The 22,123-nt window shown below is 40.9% G+C and overlaps 4 protein-coding genes across 4 annotated transcripts; 2 read left to right on the forward strand and 2 right to left on the reverse strand.

The window, feature by feature from the left end:
• The first annotated feature begins 484 nt into the window (after window positions 1-484).
• LOC103449222 (uncharacterized) lies at window positions 485-3,394 on the forward strand. Its single transcript, XM_008388508.4, has 3 exons — window positions 485-873; window positions 1,013-1,443; window positions 1,978-3,394. Exons 1-3 carry the CDS (start codon window positions 754-756, stop codon window positions 3,251-3,253), a joined length of 1,827 nt encoding a protein of 608 aa, XP_008386730.1. The 5' UTR covers window positions 485-753; the 3' UTR covers window positions 3,254-3,394.
• Window positions 3,395-10,084: 6,690 nt separating this feature from the next.
• Window positions 10,085-15,444, reverse strand: LOC103449282 (BRCT domain-containing protein At4g02110-like). The gene is made up of 12 exons (XM_070808554.1): window positions 15,133-15,444; window positions 14,926-15,015; window positions 14,679-14,783; window positions 14,309-14,410; window positions 13,984-14,021; window positions 13,761-13,805; window positions 12,932-13,674; window positions 12,607-12,785; window positions 11,945-12,517; window positions 11,319-11,860; window positions 10,983-11,199; window positions 10,085-10,774 (listed from the first exon to the last, which is right to left on the reverse strand). The coding sequence occupies exons 1-12, from the start codon at window positions 15,214-15,216 to the stop codon at window positions 10,196-10,198; spliced, it is 3,297 nt and encodes a 1,098-aa protein (XP_070664655.1). The 5' UTR covers window positions 15,217-15,444; the 3' UTR covers window positions 10,085-10,195.
• Window positions 15,445-15,839: 395 nt separating this feature from the next.
• On the forward strand, window positions 15,840-17,302 carry LOC103449223 (uncharacterized). The gene is made up of 3 exons (XM_008388509.4): window positions 15,840-16,246; window positions 16,358-16,577; window positions 16,752-17,302. Exons 1-3 carry the CDS (start codon window positions 16,041-16,043, stop codon window positions 16,965-16,967), a joined length of 642 nt encoding a protein of 213 aa, XP_008386731.3. The 5' UTR covers window positions 15,840-16,040; the 3' UTR covers window positions 16,968-17,302.
• A 121-nt stretch (window positions 17,303-17,423) lies between these two features.
• LOC103449224 (phospholipase A1 PLIP2, chloroplastic) lies at window positions 17,424-21,599 on the reverse strand. The gene is made up of 5 exons (XM_008388511.4): window positions 20,360-21,599; window positions 19,119-19,631; window positions 18,942-19,001; window positions 18,404-18,820; window positions 17,424-18,278 (listed from the first exon to the last, which is right to left on the reverse strand). Exons 1-5 carry the CDS (start codon window positions 21,017-21,019, stop codon window positions 17,709-17,711), a joined length of 2,220 nt encoding a protein of 739 aa, XP_008386733.3. The 5' UTR covers window positions 21,020-21,599; the 3' UTR covers window positions 17,424-17,708.
• Window positions 21,600-22,123: the final 524 nt, after the last annotated feature.

A 22,123-nucleotide genomic window follows, 5' to 3' on the forward strand; every position in this document is an offset into this window, starting at 1 on the left:
CAGTAATGAGTCATAAAATTAGACTTTTATCAAGTTTACTCAAAATTAATTAATAATTCAAGCATGGTGTTTTTTTTTTTTTTTTAAATTTTAATTTTATTAAGTATTTTGAGTATTTATTAATTCATTAGTTGGAGTTTTGGGGGCTAATTTGGTGGTTTCTTATCTTGTGCGGCCGGAAGTTTGAACCCAAGGAGCTGTGTGATTGATCATTGGGTATATCTAGTCGGAATCATGCGGTGAGCCGGTGCACCCAGTGTCATTGGTCATATCGCAGGGTCGTAGGGTTGAGAGACTTGAGAGAGAATCTAACCACAGTTTGCAGTGAGGTGCGTGTTCCTGGTGGCGCCAGCTATTAACTTCAAGGATCAAACCCCTTTTTCTCTCTTTTATTTATTATTTAACTTAATTTTATTTTAATTATGCAGAGTCAAAGCTGGCAATTTCTTTTATTAATAACAATAATAATAAAAATGAGGGCTTTGTTCTCCCCACCACCTTCCCCCTCCCCCCCCCCCCCCCCTCTTATATTTACTCTCCAAAATTTTGAGCAGATTTTAAATCCTCCTCCTCCTGCTCCTCCCTCTCTCTCCTTCTCTTATCTTCTTTTTTTTTTTTTTTTTTTTTTTTGCTTCCATATATAAATACATAATTGTCCTTCCTTCCCTTCGGCCTTCCCGTCCCTTGTTTGGAAGGGAATATTGCAGAGAGGAAAAGAGGAGAGAGGAGAGGAGAGGAGAGGAGAAGGGGTTGATGGTGATTGGTGAAGTCTCTTACAAGAGATTAACAGCAACAATGGCTGCTACTCATTCATCTTCCTGTCTCTCTTCCACTTCCAATGAGAAGAAGCACTGGTGGCTTAGCACCCGAAAGGTATTGCTTTTCATCTTGTTTCTTACTTACCACTTGATTCATTCTTTTCTCAATAAAGGCATTCAAATTTGTAGAGACATGAATGTTGATTGCACAGGTTGTTAATTTTTCAACTTTGCTGGTAATATTGATTGCACAGGTTGTGGAAAAGTATATGAAAGACGCCAGAAGCCTGATTGCGACCAACGAACACAGCGAGATCGCATCGGCTGTGGGCCTTCTGGACGCGGCTCTCTCCATCACCCCCCGCCTCGAGGAAGCCCTCGAACTTAAAGCTAGGTCTCTCCTCTATCTCCGCCGCTTCAAGGAGGTCGCCGATATGCTCCAGGACTACATTCCCAGCCTCAAAATGGCAACCGACGACGCTTCCTCCTGCTCCTCTGGTGGCTCTGACACTTCGTCGCAGCCGCTTTCCCGGGAGCGAGTGAAGCTTCTCTCCTCCAACAGCGGCAACTCGTCCTCCCGGTGGCCGGAACGGGATCCTTCCTTCAAGTGCTTCTCTGTCGCGGACTTGAAGAAGAAGGTCATGGCAGGCCTCTGTAAAAACGGCGAAAAGGAAGGGCAATGGAGGTAAATTACAGCCCTTGGATTGATTGATTGATGATTGATGATTGATTGCCGCTCTGTTCCATTGGTTTTCCAAATTGTCATTGCGCGTTGGAGTTTTTCTGTGTTGGGCTTTTGATGACTTCACCGTCCCATTATTTATTTTCAGATCAGCCTTGTTGTTGTGCCTTTACGTTTCACTACTAAATGCACTGCCAACTATTTTAAATGAAATTCTCGATTTTATATATTCCAAAAGAGAGCTCGATTTTAACCCGTTACGTTGGTAATGTGTCCCTCCCTCTCACTCGAGTTTGTAAATTTTTTTTTAACAAATTGGACATGAGAAGAATGAAATCCAGTCGTGTTCCAGAAAATTTGACTTCCAAATTTGCACAGCCAGCTAATCAATTTTTAAAATATAAATAAAATGTAGGATTTGGCTAATTGCCGTGTGCCCCACATTATTATAAACTTTAATCTTTAGTTAGGGTACCATTTCTTGTTTTTAATTACTTATTATTGCCAATTGAGTTAATTTACCAATTGGCGACACAGGTATTTGGTACTGGGCCAGGCGTGTTTCCACCTCGGCCTAATGGAGGACGCCATGGCTCTCCTCCAGACCGGGAAACGCCTCGCCACTGCCGCATTCCGCCGCCAGAGCATATGCTGGTCCGACGACAGTTTCTCTCTGTCCAGCTTCAATCTCTCCAACGACATGCTCTCTTCCGCCAACGCACCCGCCTCGCCTCCTAGGTTGCTATCCGAGTCTGAAACCGTTACCCATCTCCTCACCCACATTAAGCTCCTCCTCCGCCGCCGAACCGCCGCAATCGCTGCCCTCGACGCAGGCCTTTACTCCGAGGCCATCCGCCACTTCTCCAAAATTGTGGACGGCCGCCGTGGAGCTCCACAGGGATTCCTGGCAGAGTGCTACATGCAGCGCGCCTCTGCTTTCCGGGCAGCGGGGCGGATTGCCGAGGCTATCGCGGACTGCAATCGGACTCTGGCTCTTGAGCCGAGTTGTATACAAGCATTGGACACGAGAGCCTCACTTTTGGAGACCATCCGGTGTTTGCCGGATTGCCTACATGACCTGGAGCACTTGAAGCTTTTGTACAACTCCATCTTGAGGGATCGGAAGCTGCCGGGGCCGGCGTGGAAGCGGCACAACGTGAGGTACAGGGAGATTCCGGGGAAGCTGTGTTTGCTGACGACCAAGATACAGCAATTGAAACAGAGGGTGGCTTCGGGGGAAACAGGAAATGTGGATTACTATGCTTTGATTGGGTTGCGACGGGGGTGTTCGAGGTCCGAGTTGGAGAGAGCCCATTTGCTGCTCTGTTTAAGGCACAAGCCCGATAAGGCCACCATTTTCATTGACCGGTGCGAGCTGGTGGACGATCGGGATGTTGATTCAATTAGGGATAAAGCGAAGATGTCAGCTCTGTTGCTTTACAGATTGCTGCAAAAGGGTTATTCAAACGTGATGGCAACCATCACGGAGGAGGAGGCAGCTGAGAAACACAGGAAGAAGGCTGCAGCTGCATTACAGGCAGCTCAAGCAGCAGCAATGCAAGTGCATGTATCCCAAAACCAAGCCCAAGAATCTCGAATGGAATCCTCCTCCTCCTCCTCCTCTTGTTCTTCCAATTCTAGCAATAGGAATCGTAGTAATCATAATATGCATTCGTCGTCATCGGAAGCCAAAGAAGCGGCGGCGTCGTTCCAAGGGGTGTTTTGCAGAGACATTGCGGTGGTGGGGAATTTGCTGTCCCAGGTTGGGTTTAACCGCCCAATTCCAGTCAAGTATGAGGCACTGAGCTGCTGATTGAAAAATTGAAAGTATAATACCGGCGGGAAGAATCTTGCTTCATTTTGTTTTCTGTCTGTAGTCCTGTAGTCCTGTAGTCTGTACAAACCAAAAAAAAAAAAAAAAGAATATTTCAAGACTTGCCGGGAAATTTTGTCACCATTTTTCCATTTTCCTTATCTAGTACTACTCTGCTAGTACGGCTGCCGCTTCGACTAGTGCGTGTACAAATTTTCTACTTATTGATTTTTTTGCTTTTATCCGATCATATAAACCAATTATGGGTTTTATTTAAAATCTCATTAATATAAACAATTACAATTTTTAATTTTTAATTTTTAATTTAAAAAATATAGTAACTTACATTATTACATTAATGTCAAGGACCTCAATAAAAAACTAAAAACTAACAATGTTTCAATAAAAGAATATTGATAGTTAGGGATCCAAAATGTCCCTTTATTTATTCACATATTTTACTCTATAAATTATTCCACTGTTACTTTGCAACCCCGTAAAGAGCTTACTAAATCAAGAAAAAATAGTAATGCTATTGCTACTGCTACTGCGCATACACACAGAGAGATTTATGTAATGATATTACAGAATCCAGATACATTCATTCCTTCATGCACGTGTTCGTAAATATAACACTGTTTTCAAATATATATATAACATACATACAACCGTTTGTGTTTGTGTAGGAGCATCATTATGTTTGTTTGTGGGGGATCCGATGACACATTTTTTATACATTTTTTTTTGGTATAACTAACTTTATAATGTATTTCAACGATCTGAAGGTCTTCTCTCAAAGGTTATCTCTCTAAAATCACCAAAATTCAAAATTATATTACCGTTGGATTAAATTTAATGTTTATTTGTACAAATGTATTCGTCCATTTTCAAGTTAGGATTATTTAAGAAGGGGAGAAGGGAGTGGTTGGAAATTAATGAGATGAAGAACAACCACTTTCAAGAATTACAGTACAGATGAGATTGAGATGGATCCAAAGGCAGTTGGTTAATGGCTTTTGTAGCTAAAACTGTAATTGCATTTATGGTTTTAGGTCCCAAAAAGCAAGGGGTTCGCTATTCCATGGGAAATGTCTGTGTCCACTGGCTGCGCTGCTGCTCCATCCAAAATTTACCAAACTGTCAGTTTTCCCTTTGCCGGAAAAGAGGACAGGATACGACTGTTTGCCAACGAGTAGGATTATCTCATCTCTTTTCTCATCTCCTATTTGAACGGTCACAGTTAAGACACGTCAACATCTTATATTAATTTTTTATAAAAAAAGAAAAACAAAATAGAGAAAATAAGAAAAGGAAATAAAAAGAAAAGGAAAAGGAAATGAAAAGAAAAATGAAGAGAATCCTATTCCGTTTCCCAATACCAAATGCGAGAAAAAGATTGTATCGGTCCCAGCCTACCCAACCCCAGCAGGACCTAATAAATACGCACACACACTCACACACACAACACTTCTGGGTTGCAAGTGAAAAAGATCGTAGCAAAAATGCTCCTGTTTAAAAAAACAGCAGACGGAACATTTACTCTAGTCACGGTTTCCTTTTCTTTTGTTGCAAGTGTGAGGCTATCTACAACCCAAGGTTGACCGGAGGGTTAGTTTTAATCCTCTGATCTTTCAATATATTAATATTTTAATGAATAGTATATGCTTATATTTGCCTTCATTTTCAACCGATGGCTAAATGACCAAATGACTCGTTTTAGCCATGTCACAAAAAACCATCTCAAACCGAGAGTCAAAAGGCTATAGTATGAAATGTGAAGAATTGAAATATAATAAGGTAAGACAATATGAAATGGTGAAAAATATGTGTGAAATGGTGTAGGAAAAAAATTAGAAAACAAAAAAAAACAAACAAACAAACGTCCAAAAAAAAAAAGTGGCTTGTTAAAAAAAATAAAAAAAAGGGCTGGGACCAAAAAAGTTCGTAAACCCTAAACCTAAAGTGGCCTGGAAAAAAAAAACAAAAACAAAATGGGCTAGTCAACGGGCTGGCTGGCTGGCTGAAGATGGCCAACAGGTTGGCCCTCTGGCCCATTCAGATTCCGTGGAGCCCACGAGCCCTTTACCCTAATCTTCGGTTGGAGACGATTTTCGGACTATTTTCAACCATCTGATCCTCTGAACCCTTCGGTTGGAGATGACCTGATGATATGAGCAGTGAGCTCCTTTTATCCCAATCACTCCGCTTTAGCTTCCATCCCTACAATCCACTCTTCAATTATGTTTTGCTTTTCTTAATTGGCTCCACCCTTTTATTTGTCACTTTAATAAACATCAACCAAAAAGATGATTTGGGAATTTCCAATTGTCACTAATCTAATCATCTTCATCATGCATTGTATGTATTATGATTAATCAAATTTACCAATCGGATCCAAATCTCTCTCTCTCTCTCTCTCTCTCTCTCTCTCTCTCTCTCTCTCTCTCTCTCTCTCTCTCTCTCTCTCTCTCTCTTATATATAACATATAATTGCTACATGTTCTTGGGGTGTTGAAAAGTAGTAGGTTAGCAACCACTTGCTAATAATCAACAATCCACAAGGCTGTAATTGCGCTCTTAATTACTCTCTCTCTTACTTTTTTTTTTTTTGCTCCTCCTTATGCTTTCATAAGGGTGGGTGGGTGTATGATGATATAATAAAGTAGGAGTACGCTAGTTCTAATGTTGGAAACCATTCATTGTAAAAATAAAAAATAAAAAAATAAAAAAACGTGAAGATTGATGTTTTACACAATTGTAATGACTGTTAATCTATCAATGAAATCACTATTGTTTCTCTTAAAAAAATGATAATAAATTAGGTAAAGTGGGTATAGATGGTAAAATTTGGTCACTCACTCTCTTTGACTTATATACCTTAATTTGCTAAAATTTGGTCATTCACTTTCTTTGACTTATATACCTTAATTTGCAGCATCACCTTTTAGCCTTTTAGCTAGTTGTGGAAGTCCTGTTCTTTCTTTGTGTGTTGAAACTTGAAAGTTGAAATCACTCCGCCACCCGCTCCCCCCCCCCCCCCAAAAAAAAAAAAAAAAGAGAACACCGTTCACTTCTTTTGGCAGTTTTTCCAATTGTTTCAGTTGGTTGAATGGTTCCCGCTTTTATTCGCTCTCTGTCTCAACCCTCAAGCTAGTAAGCTACTACCATATGATTCTATGTGAGGGGCCACCAATAAGAAATGTAAACGTAAGTGAGACGTTTATTCTAATGTAGAGAAATGCTAAGAAAACTCTCTTTAAGTTGGACATAGACTATTTATCGTCTCATAATTTAAAGTTAATTTTTATATCAACATTATAAAATATTGTACCAAAAACATATAGCAGAAAGTTCATAGAGAATTTTACTTTAAAAAAGTCTCTTTCGCATATATCCTTTCAAGTTCGACCATTAATCACTAGTGTTAACCACTCTCAAGGCATGATTCATCAGACACAATCTCTCTCTCTCTCTCTCTCTCTCTCTCTCTCTCTCTCTCTCTCTCTCTCTCTCTCTCTCTCTCTCTCTCTCTCTCAAGATAAGACATAGGTGATTGATGGCCTATGAGGGATGAGGAGGTTGGATCGGATGGACCTCTAAGAGAGTAGAGCTTGGAAATAGAAATGGAAAAATAAAAAAAATTGGATATATCTGGGTGGAAACTAGAACTAAGTGTGACGCACCCCAACCAGAATCGAGGCATGCTGGCCATCACGTGAGGGTGACGTAGTCATGAGCGCAGAATGAAAGTGATGGTGATATGAAAATGTGAGTAATTAAAAGCCGAAACTAACTAATTTACACTAGACAAGTATATAAGTGCGAGTGAAGGTACTTAAAGTGTGGTTACACATATTCAAAGTATAGGTAACCTAAGTGCAGTCCATCAGGCTAAGTATTAATTATATAGGACATGAAAGAAAGAAAGTTCCTACATTATTTGAAGTTTGTCAAAACCGCTGTAGAATCCTCATAAGCCACCAACATGAACGTCTAACTAGAACCTGGAGGGGCACAAAACAGAAAACGTGAGTGGGCAATAACAAAGTTTTTCAAACCATTTCATTCTCCGAAAATAATAATTCCTCACTGTAAAATCCGTATAATTTCCCAGAAAATAGTAATACATATGTATGTAGAATCATACTCAAGAGTAATGAAAACTGAGTATATGCCATATAAAGTATCTCAGCAATGAAATAAGTAAGCCAGGTGAAATAAATCAATATAAATGATATGTCAGCCGGAGTCACCTAACGTGACCTGTACGGCTGAACCTATAGCTCATTAAATATGCCTGCACACGAGTCGGAACCACCTATTATGGTTTGTACGATAGGGCTGGGTGTAATTAAGTACCCTTAAGTGCTACGATCACGTGAAGGCTGTGCAAATAATCGCGAGTCACCTATGAGTCGGAACCACCTAATGTGGTCTGTACGACAAGGCTGTGCACCAAACTTGGATCCAAGGTAAGCGTGCGGTGCGGGAGGTGAACATCACGTGATTGACTGTGCCCTGGCCACGGGCGGGAGCACTAACATCGGGGTGCAGGATAATGAGCTCTAAATGCATCTACGTATAATCACAAACAATGCATCCACTTTCATCATTATATACTCACTTGAAGCTTACCTGGACGTCCGCAACATCAAGCAACAATATGCATATCTATACTAATGTATACCCTAAAGCATAATGCAATTGACATGGCATTTAAAACGTAAATCCATTTAAAACAATTTTTGGGAAAATGTAAAGTATATATATGTATATAGAAAACCAAAAGCCCATTCACTAATATGTAGCAGGGTTGTAATCCCCGAGTCTCGCCTGGCTACGCTTGTCCTCTGGAAACGTCTCACCTGACGCCGTTAGTATATTCCATCAAAGTTGACGAAATATTCTTCTTTCTCCTCCGTTGGTTGGCCAGATTCCGGCACTAATGCCGTTGCGTCGCCGGTTTCTATTTGAAGTCCTAAAACCGACTAAAAATGGTAGGAAAAAACCTTCGAAACCTTCGGCTAAACCTGCAACTCGGTGAATCCCTTTATCCCGACGTTTTATCCACTCCCAAACTAACCTAGGGTCTTTTTAGAGTTGATTAGGACCCTTTTAGAACCTTAAAACCTTGTAGAACTTCGGCGATCATGTCGGAGTAAACTTCCACCTCGCTGGAGCTCGTGTGTTCTCAGGTTTTTGAAGTCCTTTCTTCGAACCAATGGTACCACCAAGCTTATGAAGTCGAGAGAAGGGTGATGGTAACCTCAGTGGGTTCGATCCGTGACGTTTTGATAGTGTTTGAAGGTTAGAAAGCTCGAGTCGTACAGACGATAGAAAATTCGAGAGAAATGGTGAGGGTGAGAGTTACGTATGTGTGTGTGTGGGTGTGTCAGTGTAGGTTACGGGATTGGGCAACATAAAAGGATCATAAGCCCTGATTGGGCTATGTGATTTAGGGCCTAACAATTGGTCCAAAAGAAATAAAACAAGCCTAAAAATTCTAATTGGGTCCAAGGTTGTAGGAAAAGAAGATAATTGGTGGATAGGTTATGGACAACCCAAAATTATAACTCTACCCAATTACACCTATTCATTCGTAACTTCCTCATCACAACTCCAATTCGAGCCTAACTCGTGTCAACATTTTCATGATGTCACGTATAATTTAATCACGTCAGCTGGAAAAATAATTTAAAACTATAAACGTACATCCACGTCACTAAGCCTCGAGGGCATTACCGTCACTTTACATACTCAGGGATAACATATATATACAATAAATTGGGACGGGTCGTTACAAAGTGCGTACCAAAACTAGAAGAGAAGAGCTCAAGACTTCCAGGAATCCAAGTGGTGGTAGGAGGGATTTTTTAAAAACTCCGACTCGGAATGTTTACTTGGACGCTTGGATCGAACTACGTTGACCGACATTTGAAGGATGACGAAGTCATAAAGTGATGATAATGCGGAAAGTGCTACTAATTTAAAACTTGAAGTAACTAATACTATTGTGCGCGTGCAAACAATGTTGAAATCTTATCGCACAAGTGATGTTAGAGCATAAATAAATTGTAATAAAAATAAAGTAAGAACATTTACATCGTAAGGAGAAGCCTCCTTCATGTCAACTTTTGCTATAAATTCTCAGTCACTAGAGCTTTGCCACTAAATTAAACAAAAGTGAGTGGATCTATAAAATAAAGTTTTGTAAAACGTTTTCAAAGAGTATAACCCTTCGATGTAAAACAAGTATATAGCTTCCATAAAATACTACTTTGAGATAACTGTTATACATGTACCCCATATGATCCGACTTACAATACATGCCGATTGCTATACAGTATTACATAGTACCCCACATGTTATCATACAAGTGAGGAAATTGATATTATTTATGCCTCTCTAATGGTATTATAACATGCAGAGTGTTGAAGAATATGATCTCATATCAGTTATATGACAGAGTAATATACAATTAATATATGAGCACTTCCACTCCTAACATGAGCGGTGCCCCTTGCGACAAAGCCTAATACCTAACAATAAGTAACATAAAGTACCTACTTAAATACCGGACAATTTAAAAAAAAAAAAAACTAATAAAAAAAGTTTGAAAACTTTGAATTTTAATGATAAAAAGTAAAATGAATAGTACCAGGATTGACTTTTTAGTGTAAAAATATGATTTTTCGTTAAAATGAACAGTACCATAAGCTTTTCGTTAAAATTCCCTTTAAAAAACTTTTGGTGGTGATAGAACTAGAAGAAATAAATAAACACGTGTTGTATGAATGTTGTGATCATACATTAACATGGCCCAGTCACAACTCAGAAAACTTCTCTTCTCCTCTTCTCTTGTGTGCATTTATTAATCAAAATAAATATCATCATACGATTACTGATTTACAATACAGTAGTTCTACTCTACTCTACAAGCCATTAACTGTCAACCAACAAACCCATTTTCCTTTTCTTGGAAGATTTGGTGCTGTTTTTGCTCCAACTACAGTTTGGACAAAACCAGTCATCCTCCGGAACACTTTCAAGCGGTGGATTGCAGCACTCGATATGAGTACCAATTCCACACCCCACGCTCCCAATTTCGTTGCCGCATATCAACATCACCTCTCCTCTCTCCCCACACCCACACACCACGCAAGCTATATCACTACCATCGCTGCAACTAGAATCATCACCATCCTCACCTGTAAACGCTTCCTCCACCATGTCCTCCGCCCTGCTCTGTACTCTCTCAAATGACTTCTCCGCCCACGCATTGGTGTTGTATAGCACGTGTCTGTCAAGCCGGTGCCCAGGTTTGCACACGTACTCAACCAAGTAATCGGCCACAACGCAGGGTATCTCATGCTTCAACAACTCTTGTACCCACATATCAGCACGGGGCATGCCTGGACTGACAATGGCATAGTCAACCCCCGACTTAAGGAAGCGGGTGTAAGGAGGAGAAGTCGCCAAAATTGTTCCATCACCAGCCTTCATGACACGCTTCAGAGTATCCTGTTTGAAGACAACTAGTGCACATTCTGGTTAACTCTCTAGTTGGCTTTCAATGGATTCCGAGTAATAACATCCCCCATAAGCATGAAAAAAAGAATTGGACTATTTGAGAAAGATATCTAATGTTCTTTAGCAAAAGATAAGGCATTATTTACATCAGAACAATGTAAAAAAAAAATCGAAATTAAAATTGGAAAAAATGACATACCAAAGGTGGTGCAATACATTCGCCATATATGATAATGCGCATTCCGTGGAAAGCACCATGGCCTGTTCTCTCTCTCAAGAGCCGCCACTTCCTTGGGGCCTCCAAATTGATGGTACCATCTTCACCAAGGCCATTCTTGTACCATTCATAAGGTTCTTCTTCCAAAAACCTTCCTTCCTTATCACTAGCTTCCAGATAATCACTCTTAAGAATCCACCTGCACTCAACGTACGTAGAATACATTATAGCATCCATTTGCACTGTGAAAATTCAATTAGCTGATCCCAAGAATCCTAGGATAAAGGCACACTAATGAGATAACAATAACATACATACCTTCCAGACGCTACAGCTGCGAAAAACTTCTCTGTCCTGCCAACTCGATCTGGAGAGATGAAGTGCGTTGCCTGGTAAGACCAGTGATGAGAATCCCGGCAACATTTTGCTTTCAAACGCTTGATAACTTTCTGAAACTCCTTTCTTTGAAATCGGTGCCCACTCAGAATAAACCTTACAGGTTCAATTTTAACTTTGCTTGGAGCCTTCCCTTCAGGTGTTGAAGGATTGTCACTTCTCTCCACAGATGTTTGAATTATCTTCAACGGAGTTGTATCAGATTTAGCTGTTGATTTTTCTGCCTGCTGTTTGGACTTGCTTACAGTTTGATCTCCACCAACAGTTGGCCTGTTCTCCTTCATTTCGGAAGAATCCTCTAACTTATTTTGGGGCACAACACGGCACTCAGATTTGCCTACTAAACCTGCACATCTTTTTTCTTGTTTCTTTTCTGTCACCACAGTGTTATCATTCCTAGTATTTTCCTCAGAGACAACTTTGTTAGGTTTTTGGGAGCAGCCTCTCCATAAATGGGGGTAAGGCTAGCCGACATTCACCTCTCCCAGACCCTGCGTAAAGCAGGAGCCTTGTGCACTGGGTACGACGACAACTTTGTTAGGTTTCACAACATCCGTGACAGGGGGAACAGTTTTCAGCTTGGTTTTACCCAAAGCAAGCTTTTTCCCTTGTTTCTTCTTTCCCTTGACAGCATTTCCGTTTGCAGTTGACTCAACTAGCAGATAAATGTTGTCAGAACCTGACTTGACCATTACATCACAAGGAGCACAGGCATCAGAGTGATCCTGTAGGTGCTGCTCCTGTCCTGACCTATCATCCATGGTGACACATTTATTTGTTGCCTGGGCCACCATAACCAGCTTCATGAAGTACATTCTCCAATTTATGTTCATGTTCTTCCACCGGAGCCTAGTTTCATCATCCATAGATTCACAGTTTTTCTCAGCAACATCTGCAGACATGTTAACATCTTTTCCCTCCACCTTGTTTGGGGGTTCAAAATTAACATCTGAGCAGAGCACACCAAGCTTCGTGGGATCAGGGGATTTTTCATGATCCCCTGCATTGAAAATAATTGCGGTATCATTTAAGGAGGCATCTTTATATAAGTGCACAGACCCCTTTTGGTTAGCAGAAACTAACTTAGGCCAAGAACCTAGAGTCTTCTTGGACTTCACCTTCTGCTTAAGATGTTTTGTTACCAAGTCATTATTTCTCTCTTTAAGCAAGTTCAGACTAGCAGGGTCGTTGGCTGATTTTGCAGTTCCACCGTTTTGGTGACCGCAGTTGTAGACTTTTCCTCAGCAGAATCTACAATGCCAGGCTTGCTGGATAAGCTGGATTTTCTTAATCTTCGAAAAGTGGTTGGAGATGATTTCGTGTTTGCATTTACATCTTTCCCCATGTTTGAGATCACAGTGGCAGAGAAAGTCAAAGCAATTGAAATTCCTGCAACATTCAAATTGCCAGTTTTATCCAGAGAGTGGTCATCTTTTGCAACGATATAATGGCTAGTAGTCTCCATGAACCATCAATCAAAGATGTAGGCTTTACTTTTGGAGATCTAATACTAGATGAAGGACTATGCATGCTACCTGATTTTGCACCCGGATTCATCTTCTGTGATTTGGAGCTAGTATAAGAGAGATCCATCACCCTTTTCCGAGGAAATATACCACTTGACTCTTCTCTGTTCTGTAAATTAGTATCTTTTAAAGGGACTTCAACACAATTGGAGTCAAATTTTTCATCTGCTTGATCTGCTTTCAAAGTATAAGAGGCCAAATCATCATTGGCATTTAATTTGCGAATAGGTACTTTAGAAGACACACTACCACCGCCTGATTTATTTCCCATGTGTAATGGAAGTGTTGGCCTCCATGAGGTTTGCCTTGAGTAGCTTAATTTCCCAGCCAAGTGAGAAGCCCTTTCAGCAGAACCACAATTAATTATGAAATCATCTCTCACCTTAGGATCAGGGGTTCCGTGATGTTGATCATTTAGGTCACGGCCACTAGCAGCCCTCAACTGGCATGCATCCTGACATCTTAATCCCTTGGAAACATAAGAATTAGAAACGCTTGAGGCTTGATCCAATTTATTCTCATTCCGAGGAATTGATAAGTTGCCAATGGCATTATTAAAAACCAAGGGAACATTAGGCATCTCTCCTTCTGGTGTAGGCAATCTAGGTGTTGTTGGTGAGCCAGCTTTTATATTGTGAGGACTCTTATACATGCTTCTCAGTGTTCTCACCCCAGCTTGCTTCACAAATGTGTTTTCAGCCTCATCTTCTGAATCTCTAGCCTCAGCCTCCATCATCTCCAGTTCATACCCACTGTTGAGAGAGTGAGAGATCAGCATATAAATTTGCAGGTCTATACAGAAAAATATAGTTCAAAAGTTCACACGCAACCAACTCACCTAGTGTTGTAAGTATCTTCTGGAAGAAGTTGCCAATCCCTTAAGCTGAAGCATGTAAAAAGGAGCTTAGACGGAAACAAATAAACAATTCATAGGGATGGAAAGCTTCTTTTCTTTTGTTTCAACAATCTGAATAGATGCCAAATAATATCAGAATTTCAAAACATAAGAGAGTGAACAGAACATGAACTCACCAATCTTCCAACCAATGATACACCAGCTTCATCTTTGGGATTTTCTTGGCAAGTTCGTACTTCTCCCCTGACAATATAAAAATAATTTGTTTCGTAACTTTCAATACAAAAGTCAAAGAGCTAAAGAAGAATGCATAACAGATAATGGATAAAATGCAAATCCTCAAATTTGTAGCACACGAGATGGGTGACTTTGTTTGCCACCAATGGCTTAGAAAACTTAGCACCCATTAACCCAACCATTGTCTGATAAAGAAAACAGAAACAAATCACAAGACAGGCACTCATGAAACAAATCTCCAGTCTCCAGTAGGGCCTATATCAGAAGCATTGCAAAAAACTAGAAATGCGTACCATAATGTCATCTCTATCTTGTCGTTGATATCCAGTCAAGCATACAATAAGTCCCTTGGCATCCGGAATACCATTCAAATCTCTAAGAGGTCTGTATATAATCTGTGCAAAAGGATAATATTAATACAGAACAGTACTTGCAGACTCAAAGGTTCTTTAAACTATGGCAGCTCGAGTTTTCACATAAAGATTCAGTGAAATTTGGAACTTTGTAACTGTGCATTATTATGTATTAAATAAATGAATAAATGGAAAACTTCACTGGGAATGAGGACATGTTCAAGAAGCTTGATCCCAAAACAAAAGAAAGGAGCAGAACTGGAAAATGAAAAGACAAGTAAGACTGAGAAATAAGGGAAACAAAACTCACCGAAGCGGGATCAACGGGGAGTCCAACATCAAAACTATGATGGACCCATAAAGCGGTGACGAGCGTCTTGGCGTCATTTCGAGCAGCAACACAAACGGGATCATCCTACACAATGTAGGAAAATGCGCATAATACAGCATTCTTTCACTAATTCTACAATAAACGCAGAAACGGACACATAGCATGAACGTCTTAAAGCGTCAAAACAGAAGCTTGAAGAAGAAATTACAAGGAAAAATAGACTTACATACACAATTTTATCGACAATGACGTGGGTACAATTGGGGGAGTAGTGGGCAACATCCACTCCGCCGCAATCTACAAGCTTAGATCGAACCTGCGCGATTCATAAACACAAAACCAAACTAAGCAAGGCTACCACATTACACATGGAAATTTGAGATATTTGAAATTCCTTAGACTGAAGATACAAGGGGGAAGGAGGAAGGAGGACCTGGTGCTCGTCAAAGGTGTCAAATCCCAAGAGAAGGAAACGTACGCCGGCAAACGTCTCGGGCGTTGAACCTCCCCCCGTCATTGAAATTTGAATCCTTTCAACTCTCTCGCTCTCTCAGTGTGAGTCTCGGCAGTTAAATAACTAAAGCCTGGACCCAAGATTCATCCAGTAATAAAACCCCAAAAGGAAAAGGAAGAAAGGCGCGATTCAAGGGGTGAGGCTGCAATGGCTTCTGCAATCTCATCTGCTTGCTTACAGCCTGAAACTTGTGGAGGAAGACTCAGAGACCGACTCACTGTTCCCCGGGGGGGGGAGAAAATGAAAATGAAAATGAAAATGAAAATTATTAATTATTTTTTTTATAATTAAAAAAGGGTGGGATATTTTTTTTTTTTTTTTTTTTTTTGAGAACTGATACTTCAATACCAGGATAAAGATGCCAAAAAGGACAAAGAGAGAGCCTACAAGGAGGCAATCAACCAAATTAAAGCAAAAACACCGAGTAGTGTAAGGGGATACAAGAAACCTTGCGGCACGACAGATGTTGAACCGTGTCACTGCCCATTACCGCCAAGATTAATGGGCCATGAAGCCCATAAACCGGCCTAGAGTCGTTGACATTTATGACAAAATGGGCCTCTGGCTAAATGTTGGCGTAAAGTGAATCGTCAACGTTTCGATCAGATCAGATTGGTGAATCCAACGGTCAGCAATAAAACTAGCATGAATTGTGAGTGGAGAGTCAAGGACGGTGGGCGAATGAAAGAAGCAAAGCACCTACCTGCCATTTGCGACAATTCCAGAGAAGAAGAAAATAGTGAGAGAGTAGAGACTACTAGGCACAGACAGATTAGTGAGAGAGAAAGTGTGTAAGGCTTCAAGCTTCAATCGTTCAATCTCTTGCCATGGCTTGGTTGACGCGATTCCTAGCAGCCGTGGCTTTCTTGGCCATCGGAGTGATATTCTCCCCGGAGACCTTTGGATCGAAATCGGACGGTCTGAAATCTCCCACCCTCTCCACCTACCTAAAGCTGGCTCATCTGCTCTGCTTCTCCACCGCATTCGGCGCCGCTCTCTGGGTCACCTTCATCGGCGGCATCATCATGTTCAAGTATTCATTTTTTATCTTCTCTTGAATTTCCATTTTTTGTCAGTAATTTTTTTATTTTGGTCAAAGGAGAAGAATAACAAAAATTTGAATGATTGATGAATTGGAAAATAGGAATCTTCCGCGGCATCAGTTCGGGAATCTTCAGAGCAAGATGTTTCCGGCTTATTTCACCATGGTTGGGATATGCCTTGCAGTATCAGCTGGGTCGTTTGGGTATTTGCATCCGTGGAGCTCTTCCTCTGTTACCGACAAGTACCAGCTCGGTTTTTTGCTCTCTTCCTTTGCTTTCAATCTCACCAATCTCTTCGTCTTCACTCCCATGACTATGGAGGTAATCGCCAGTTTGTGACTATGTCTGTCTGCGGATTAGGTAGATAAAACGTATCACAACTATGTCTCTGTGTTTATCTGGTTAAGTAGCTGACGCTCACAGTGTAGTTGTTGGTTTATTTGGACCATAACATGCGCATGTCATCACTGTCTGTCATGGTGCCGGTGGGTGCAGATGATGAAGCAAAGGCATAAGGTGGAGAGGGAGCAGAACATTGGGGAAGAAGTTGGAGGGTCAAAGAATGTGCAAGTTGCAAAGGTAAACCCAAAACTGGCAGCCATGAATAAGAAGTTTGGTATGATTCACGGACTGTCATCTCTTGCCAACATCTTGGCATTTGGCAGCCTTGCTATGCACTCGTGGTACTTGGCTGGTAAACTTGATCTGTAAGAAAAGAAAACCCCAACTTCCCCTTCGCTATGTTGGTTTTCTTCTCGGTTTCAGAAAGTAAAACACTTACGATTCATGTTGGAAGCATATTGTGTTGTGCCATTGGCCATCGGAGATGTGAGTTTTCTATCCAAGATGGTATATATGCTTTTGTTTTGGTAGGCAATTTTTGTTTGTGGGAATCTGATCGGAAATTTGTTCTGGCCGCCCACCGATGGTGTGGCATCTTTCAGTGATGAATAGATGTTATGGCCATCGAAAATGTGTTCTTGCTGCGTATAGCATCTTTTAGTGATGAATAAATGTGACTGAGTCAATGTAGCACTGATTCCAAATGGCTTTGTGATATTTTCCTTAGTGCGCATTCAAAGGATCTTGCAAAGAGTTAACCTCACGGTTTTCTGCCAATTTGGCAAATTTCTGAAAAAAAATATAAAAAAAATAAAAATCATAAAATGTACAAAACATGTCTGTTTCATTAACAAGAGATTCATAATAATTTCATCTTGTTTACATAGGAGTATCCAGCTCGACATTCGTCAAGTCTGAGAAATGAGAATGGAACAAGAAACATCACCCTCACTCTGGATTTTGCTTTCTATTTCGAACAAGCAAACAAATTGAATAAAGAATCATCTAATTGTTCGGCCACCCACCCACCACCCATAAAACGTGAAACGTAACGTGAATCGCCCGCCTCTCTGATGCCTCGTAACCTAATACTGCTAGGTTACTGCTTAGTCACCGGAAACTGATGATGCTGTATGCCCCCAAGACTAACAATCGCGCCGGCACCAAAAGCACCACAAACAAATGCATGTGCTCCCATGCAACAAGTCTACTGAACCGTTTCAACGATTCTTTTCCGGTCTGTAATGCACCTGAAAAGTTTAATTGCTCTTCTTGCCCCAGGTTGATTCCCACAATCACACCTCCTGCATGCTTGCTCCGGGGTGCTATCAAGGGCCACCACACCTTGCGGCGCTGCTGTCTCCTGGCCTTTCTGATCTGGCTAAGCTCTTCCCGAATTACCCCGCGAACAGATTTTAAGTAAGAATTCACATCATGATCTCTTTGAATGGTTCCTTCTGAACCATATGCAGACCGATCACTTAAGATTTCAAGTGGGTGTGGTGAGTTTAGGAATACCAACTGTGCAGCGCGGAGCTGCTTCTCTGCATCACTGCCATCAGACAGAGGACAGCTTAGAAGATACAGACCGCTGCCCGATGGAAGAAGATGATGATTTGGGGAGAATTTCTCATCTGGTTGAAGAATCAGCATCTCCCCCATTGGAGAATACAGTAGCTTCTGTTTTGAGGAAAGACAAAAACGATCAGCTATAAATGTCGAAATCAGGGGAATGATGAAACGGATATATTCAATGTTTTTTCTTTTCTCCTATTGTGATCTTTCTGAGACAGTACTAGTCTTACCTGGTTATTGAGACAGGGATGATTCCGAAAGTTCCCATTCAAAGCCTTGAGAAGCTCTGCCACATGATTTGGGTAATTGCAAGAGAAGGCACGGGGTACAATGTCTCTGTGCAACGTAATAGACTGAACATGACTTCGCGGTAATCCAAGCTTGTGAAGCAATTGATCACCTCCACACATAATGGATGGTGCACCAAAAGTAATAACAGGAAGCAGGGAAGAAATTGGCACTTCTAGCCGTATAAGCAACATGAGATTTATTAAGAGTGCCAAGCTTCCCCCTAAAGAATGCCCAGTATAACGAAAGATTGCATGGTCACCATGAGATTTGAGGTGGGCATGGACTTCAGGCAGCATCTGTTCGTATATCCCTTTCGCAGCCTCGTATATGCCTCTATGCACAAGCACATCCAGTCCCTAGAAAAAGAAGATTCATTCAATAAGTAATTACTTAAAAGAGCATTCTTCAATCATCTCATACAAACAAGGTCAATACAAAGACTAGGAAAACTAAAGAAAATGTGGAGAAGGGATTAACCTCAAACTGAATGGGCTCAAAAAGTAGATTTGCTTGCCAGGATGCTAGTGATTCAGACCCCTGCAAAACATGTAGATCGGAGGTCAAATATAGAAAACAAATGAGCTGGTAAGTAAGTTATAAAACTGGGAAATATTCTCTGAAACAGAAGTATAAAACCACAATCGGTTTCCTTACCTGAATGACAAAGAATCTGGTGCCACTTCGATCATCATCACATACGAACCATTCACAAGGTGATGAAATTGTTGAATTTAAGTCATCTGCAACAGCCTGCTTTACTTCTTCCTTTGCAGCAACCACGGCTGTAACTGAGTCGGTGGTTGCCATTAAAGAAGCCACTTCTGAGTTCATCCTATTAACAGCTTCACTTCTTTCACTGCCTTCTTCAGGGTAGTCTTTATATGCCTCGGTCTCTGAGGATTTGAATGGAAGTATGCTCCTTGTTTGAGAATGCAGATAGGAAGCTGCAGAAGCAGCAATTTGATAAGCAGCAGATGGACTTATTCGATATCCATAGTTCTTTTGCTCCTTTACTTCCGCATCTTCTTCCTTGTCTTCCTTAAGGTTTTTTTCAGTTTCTCGAATCTCAGCTGACTCCTGATCTTTCTCAGTTTTAGCAGTCAATTCCTTCTTCTCTACTGAAGAAGTAACAAAACGCAGACCATACCTTCTTAGAAGATTTCCCGTCTGAATTTGAAACTAAGTCAGAATAAGTTCTTATTATGCATGTAGCCTTTATATAGGAATTGAATTGGTTGATGGTAAATTAGATACATGAGATGGAATATGTGAGATTCGGGAGTGATTATCTAATTTAAGGCAAAATGTAACTATAGCATCATATACATATCATGAACCTCAAGTTATTAAGAATTCAGTAACGCCATCAAACGAGTAGATAATCAAACTGCCCGGAATCGATAAACAACAGAACACGAGACCCGAGTGATGCCTTATTACAAGATGTATAAACTTCTTCTTAACACGGAAAAATTCCTAACCGAGGTAAACAACTAATATCTATTCAATCACATTCCTATCAAATGCAGAATTCACTACCTCAGGTGCAGACGCACGTCAAAGGAAGACAAATTCCATAAGATTTTCCAGAATTCAGACGACGAGGTCTTATGACTCATGAATGAGCCCATTTAATTGGCTTACCAGATACAAGTGCTGGATTGGAGAAATTATGGAGACATTAAACGAGGACGCAGACAAACAAAATAGGAAGCTACAAAAACAGATTTCGAAGAAGCAGCCTAATAGGACTAACTGGTCAGGCAATCAAATCAAAGACGACCAAAATTGCTGGATTACAAAACACGAGAAATTGTAACATGGGAAATTGGGACCAAACCAAATCAGAAACTATAGAAACCTCAATTGGGAATGAAGGAATGATGTGTGCGTACCTGGATTTTAGGAATGGAATAAGCTAAGCTCCCCAAATACGACATTTGAGCATAAAACCTCGCCTCCGCCAACGAGACCTTCCGAAGCAACCGACGAAACGTGTCTTTATCAAACTCGGCCTCATCTGAAACACTACAACAATTATTTTCGTCATCGTCTTCCTCCGAGTCATCATCCACCATGGTTTTTCTATCTCCCGTGGGTAGCTCTGCAACGCCGCCACTCTTGCCTCCCTGCTGTTCCTCTCTCCTGGGTAGAGAAAGAGACCTCACGTGCAAAATCTTCAAAACCCAGTTCCCACTTTGACCGTCCGACGCCCTGGTCGCACTCTGGAGCTCCTCCTCCTCGCCCTCCTCCTTAGAGGACAAGGGGACGGCGTCGTCGAGAGCCATCCCATTGTAGGCGGGTCCACCACCTCTTGCTGCTCCAGGCCATAAGGATTTCAGAGGGTGCTTGAATGAGAATCTGGAAAACGGCGTTATCCTTTTCTGAGCCGCGGTTACGGTTGACTTGTCAATCCCAGATGCGGAGGAGCAGCCGATGGCGCTCACCTGAGACGGAGATGGGCTCGTACGGACATCGAGGGCTGCAGCCGCTGAGATGGTGGAAGATAGGCCGTGTATCCCTGGCGCAGTTGTTTTCAGACAAAGAGCATCCATTTCTTGAGACTCCCTGCTTCCTTTCCTCTTCTTTTTGATGTATAGAGAGAGAGAGAGAGAGAGAGAGAGAGAGAGAGAGAGAACAAATATGATTAATGGGGATTTTGGTTTGATTTTGTGTTGGGAGGTTTTGGTTTGATTTCGCAAAACACGTAAACAAATAAAAAACTTGCAAGGCGTTAACCAACCATTTACAAATAAGTAAAGTCTCTGAATTCAAATTTGGGTGGGTCGTCTGTGTTTCTTTCTTGCACGTAGCTACAGGAAATGGAACTGAGAGGGAGAGAGGGGCCTTTTAACGCGAGGCGAGAGAGAGAGAGAGAGAGAGAGAGAGAGAGAGAGGAAAAAGACGAAGAAGAAAGAAAAGGAAAGGGAAAGGGGTTTGTTTGTAATTTTGGGAGTTTTGTAAAACCACAAATGCTCACCAAACTTGCAACTTTGCAAGTCACGCTCTTTTCAACCTTCTCTCAACTGCATATTTAATAATAAACCTTTTTTTGACCGAAATGGAGAAATAGAAAGGGCCGAATAAGGCGATGGTTTGGATTTGAAAACATTTTCCATTTCCGAATGTTGTAGCAATGTAGCGTGCATTAACGTATTGAATATAAGGGTTTGGAGACAGCCCCCAACCATGACCCACCCCACCAACGTTTTACGTTTCATCACTAAATTGTTTGCAACTTCATAAAATATTTTATGGGTATTGATTGCGTTCAAATTTCAATAGCTGCTATACATGTTCCCTATTAGACTATCAATTTAATAATAATGCATTAGGGAATTTAGAGAGTTTTGGTATACCTTGTTCGTGAAAAAGTGGCATTGGAGAGTCATCGTGTTCACTTTATTATCTTTGTTGATCAGCATGTTGATATGCTCACTAAGCCTCTCCACAAGATGCATTATAGAATCTTTTTCGAATTATCTTTGTGAATATCTGAAATATCAATCAATCGTATTCGTTCATCGTACATTGGGCGGTTAGAAATCATTTTAAATTTTAAATATTAAATTAAATATAAATAGTACATAATGAAAACTAACATAATATTATACGATGAACGAATATGATTGATTGATTTCCGAACCCGCACAACAAAG

This window comes from Malus domestica, chromosome 11 (assembly GCF_042453785.1).
Source record: "Malus domestica chromosome 11, GDT2T_hap1".
Classification (NCBI taxonomy): Eukaryota; Viridiplantae; Streptophyta; class Magnoliopsida; order Rosales; family Rosaceae; genus Malus; species Malus domestica.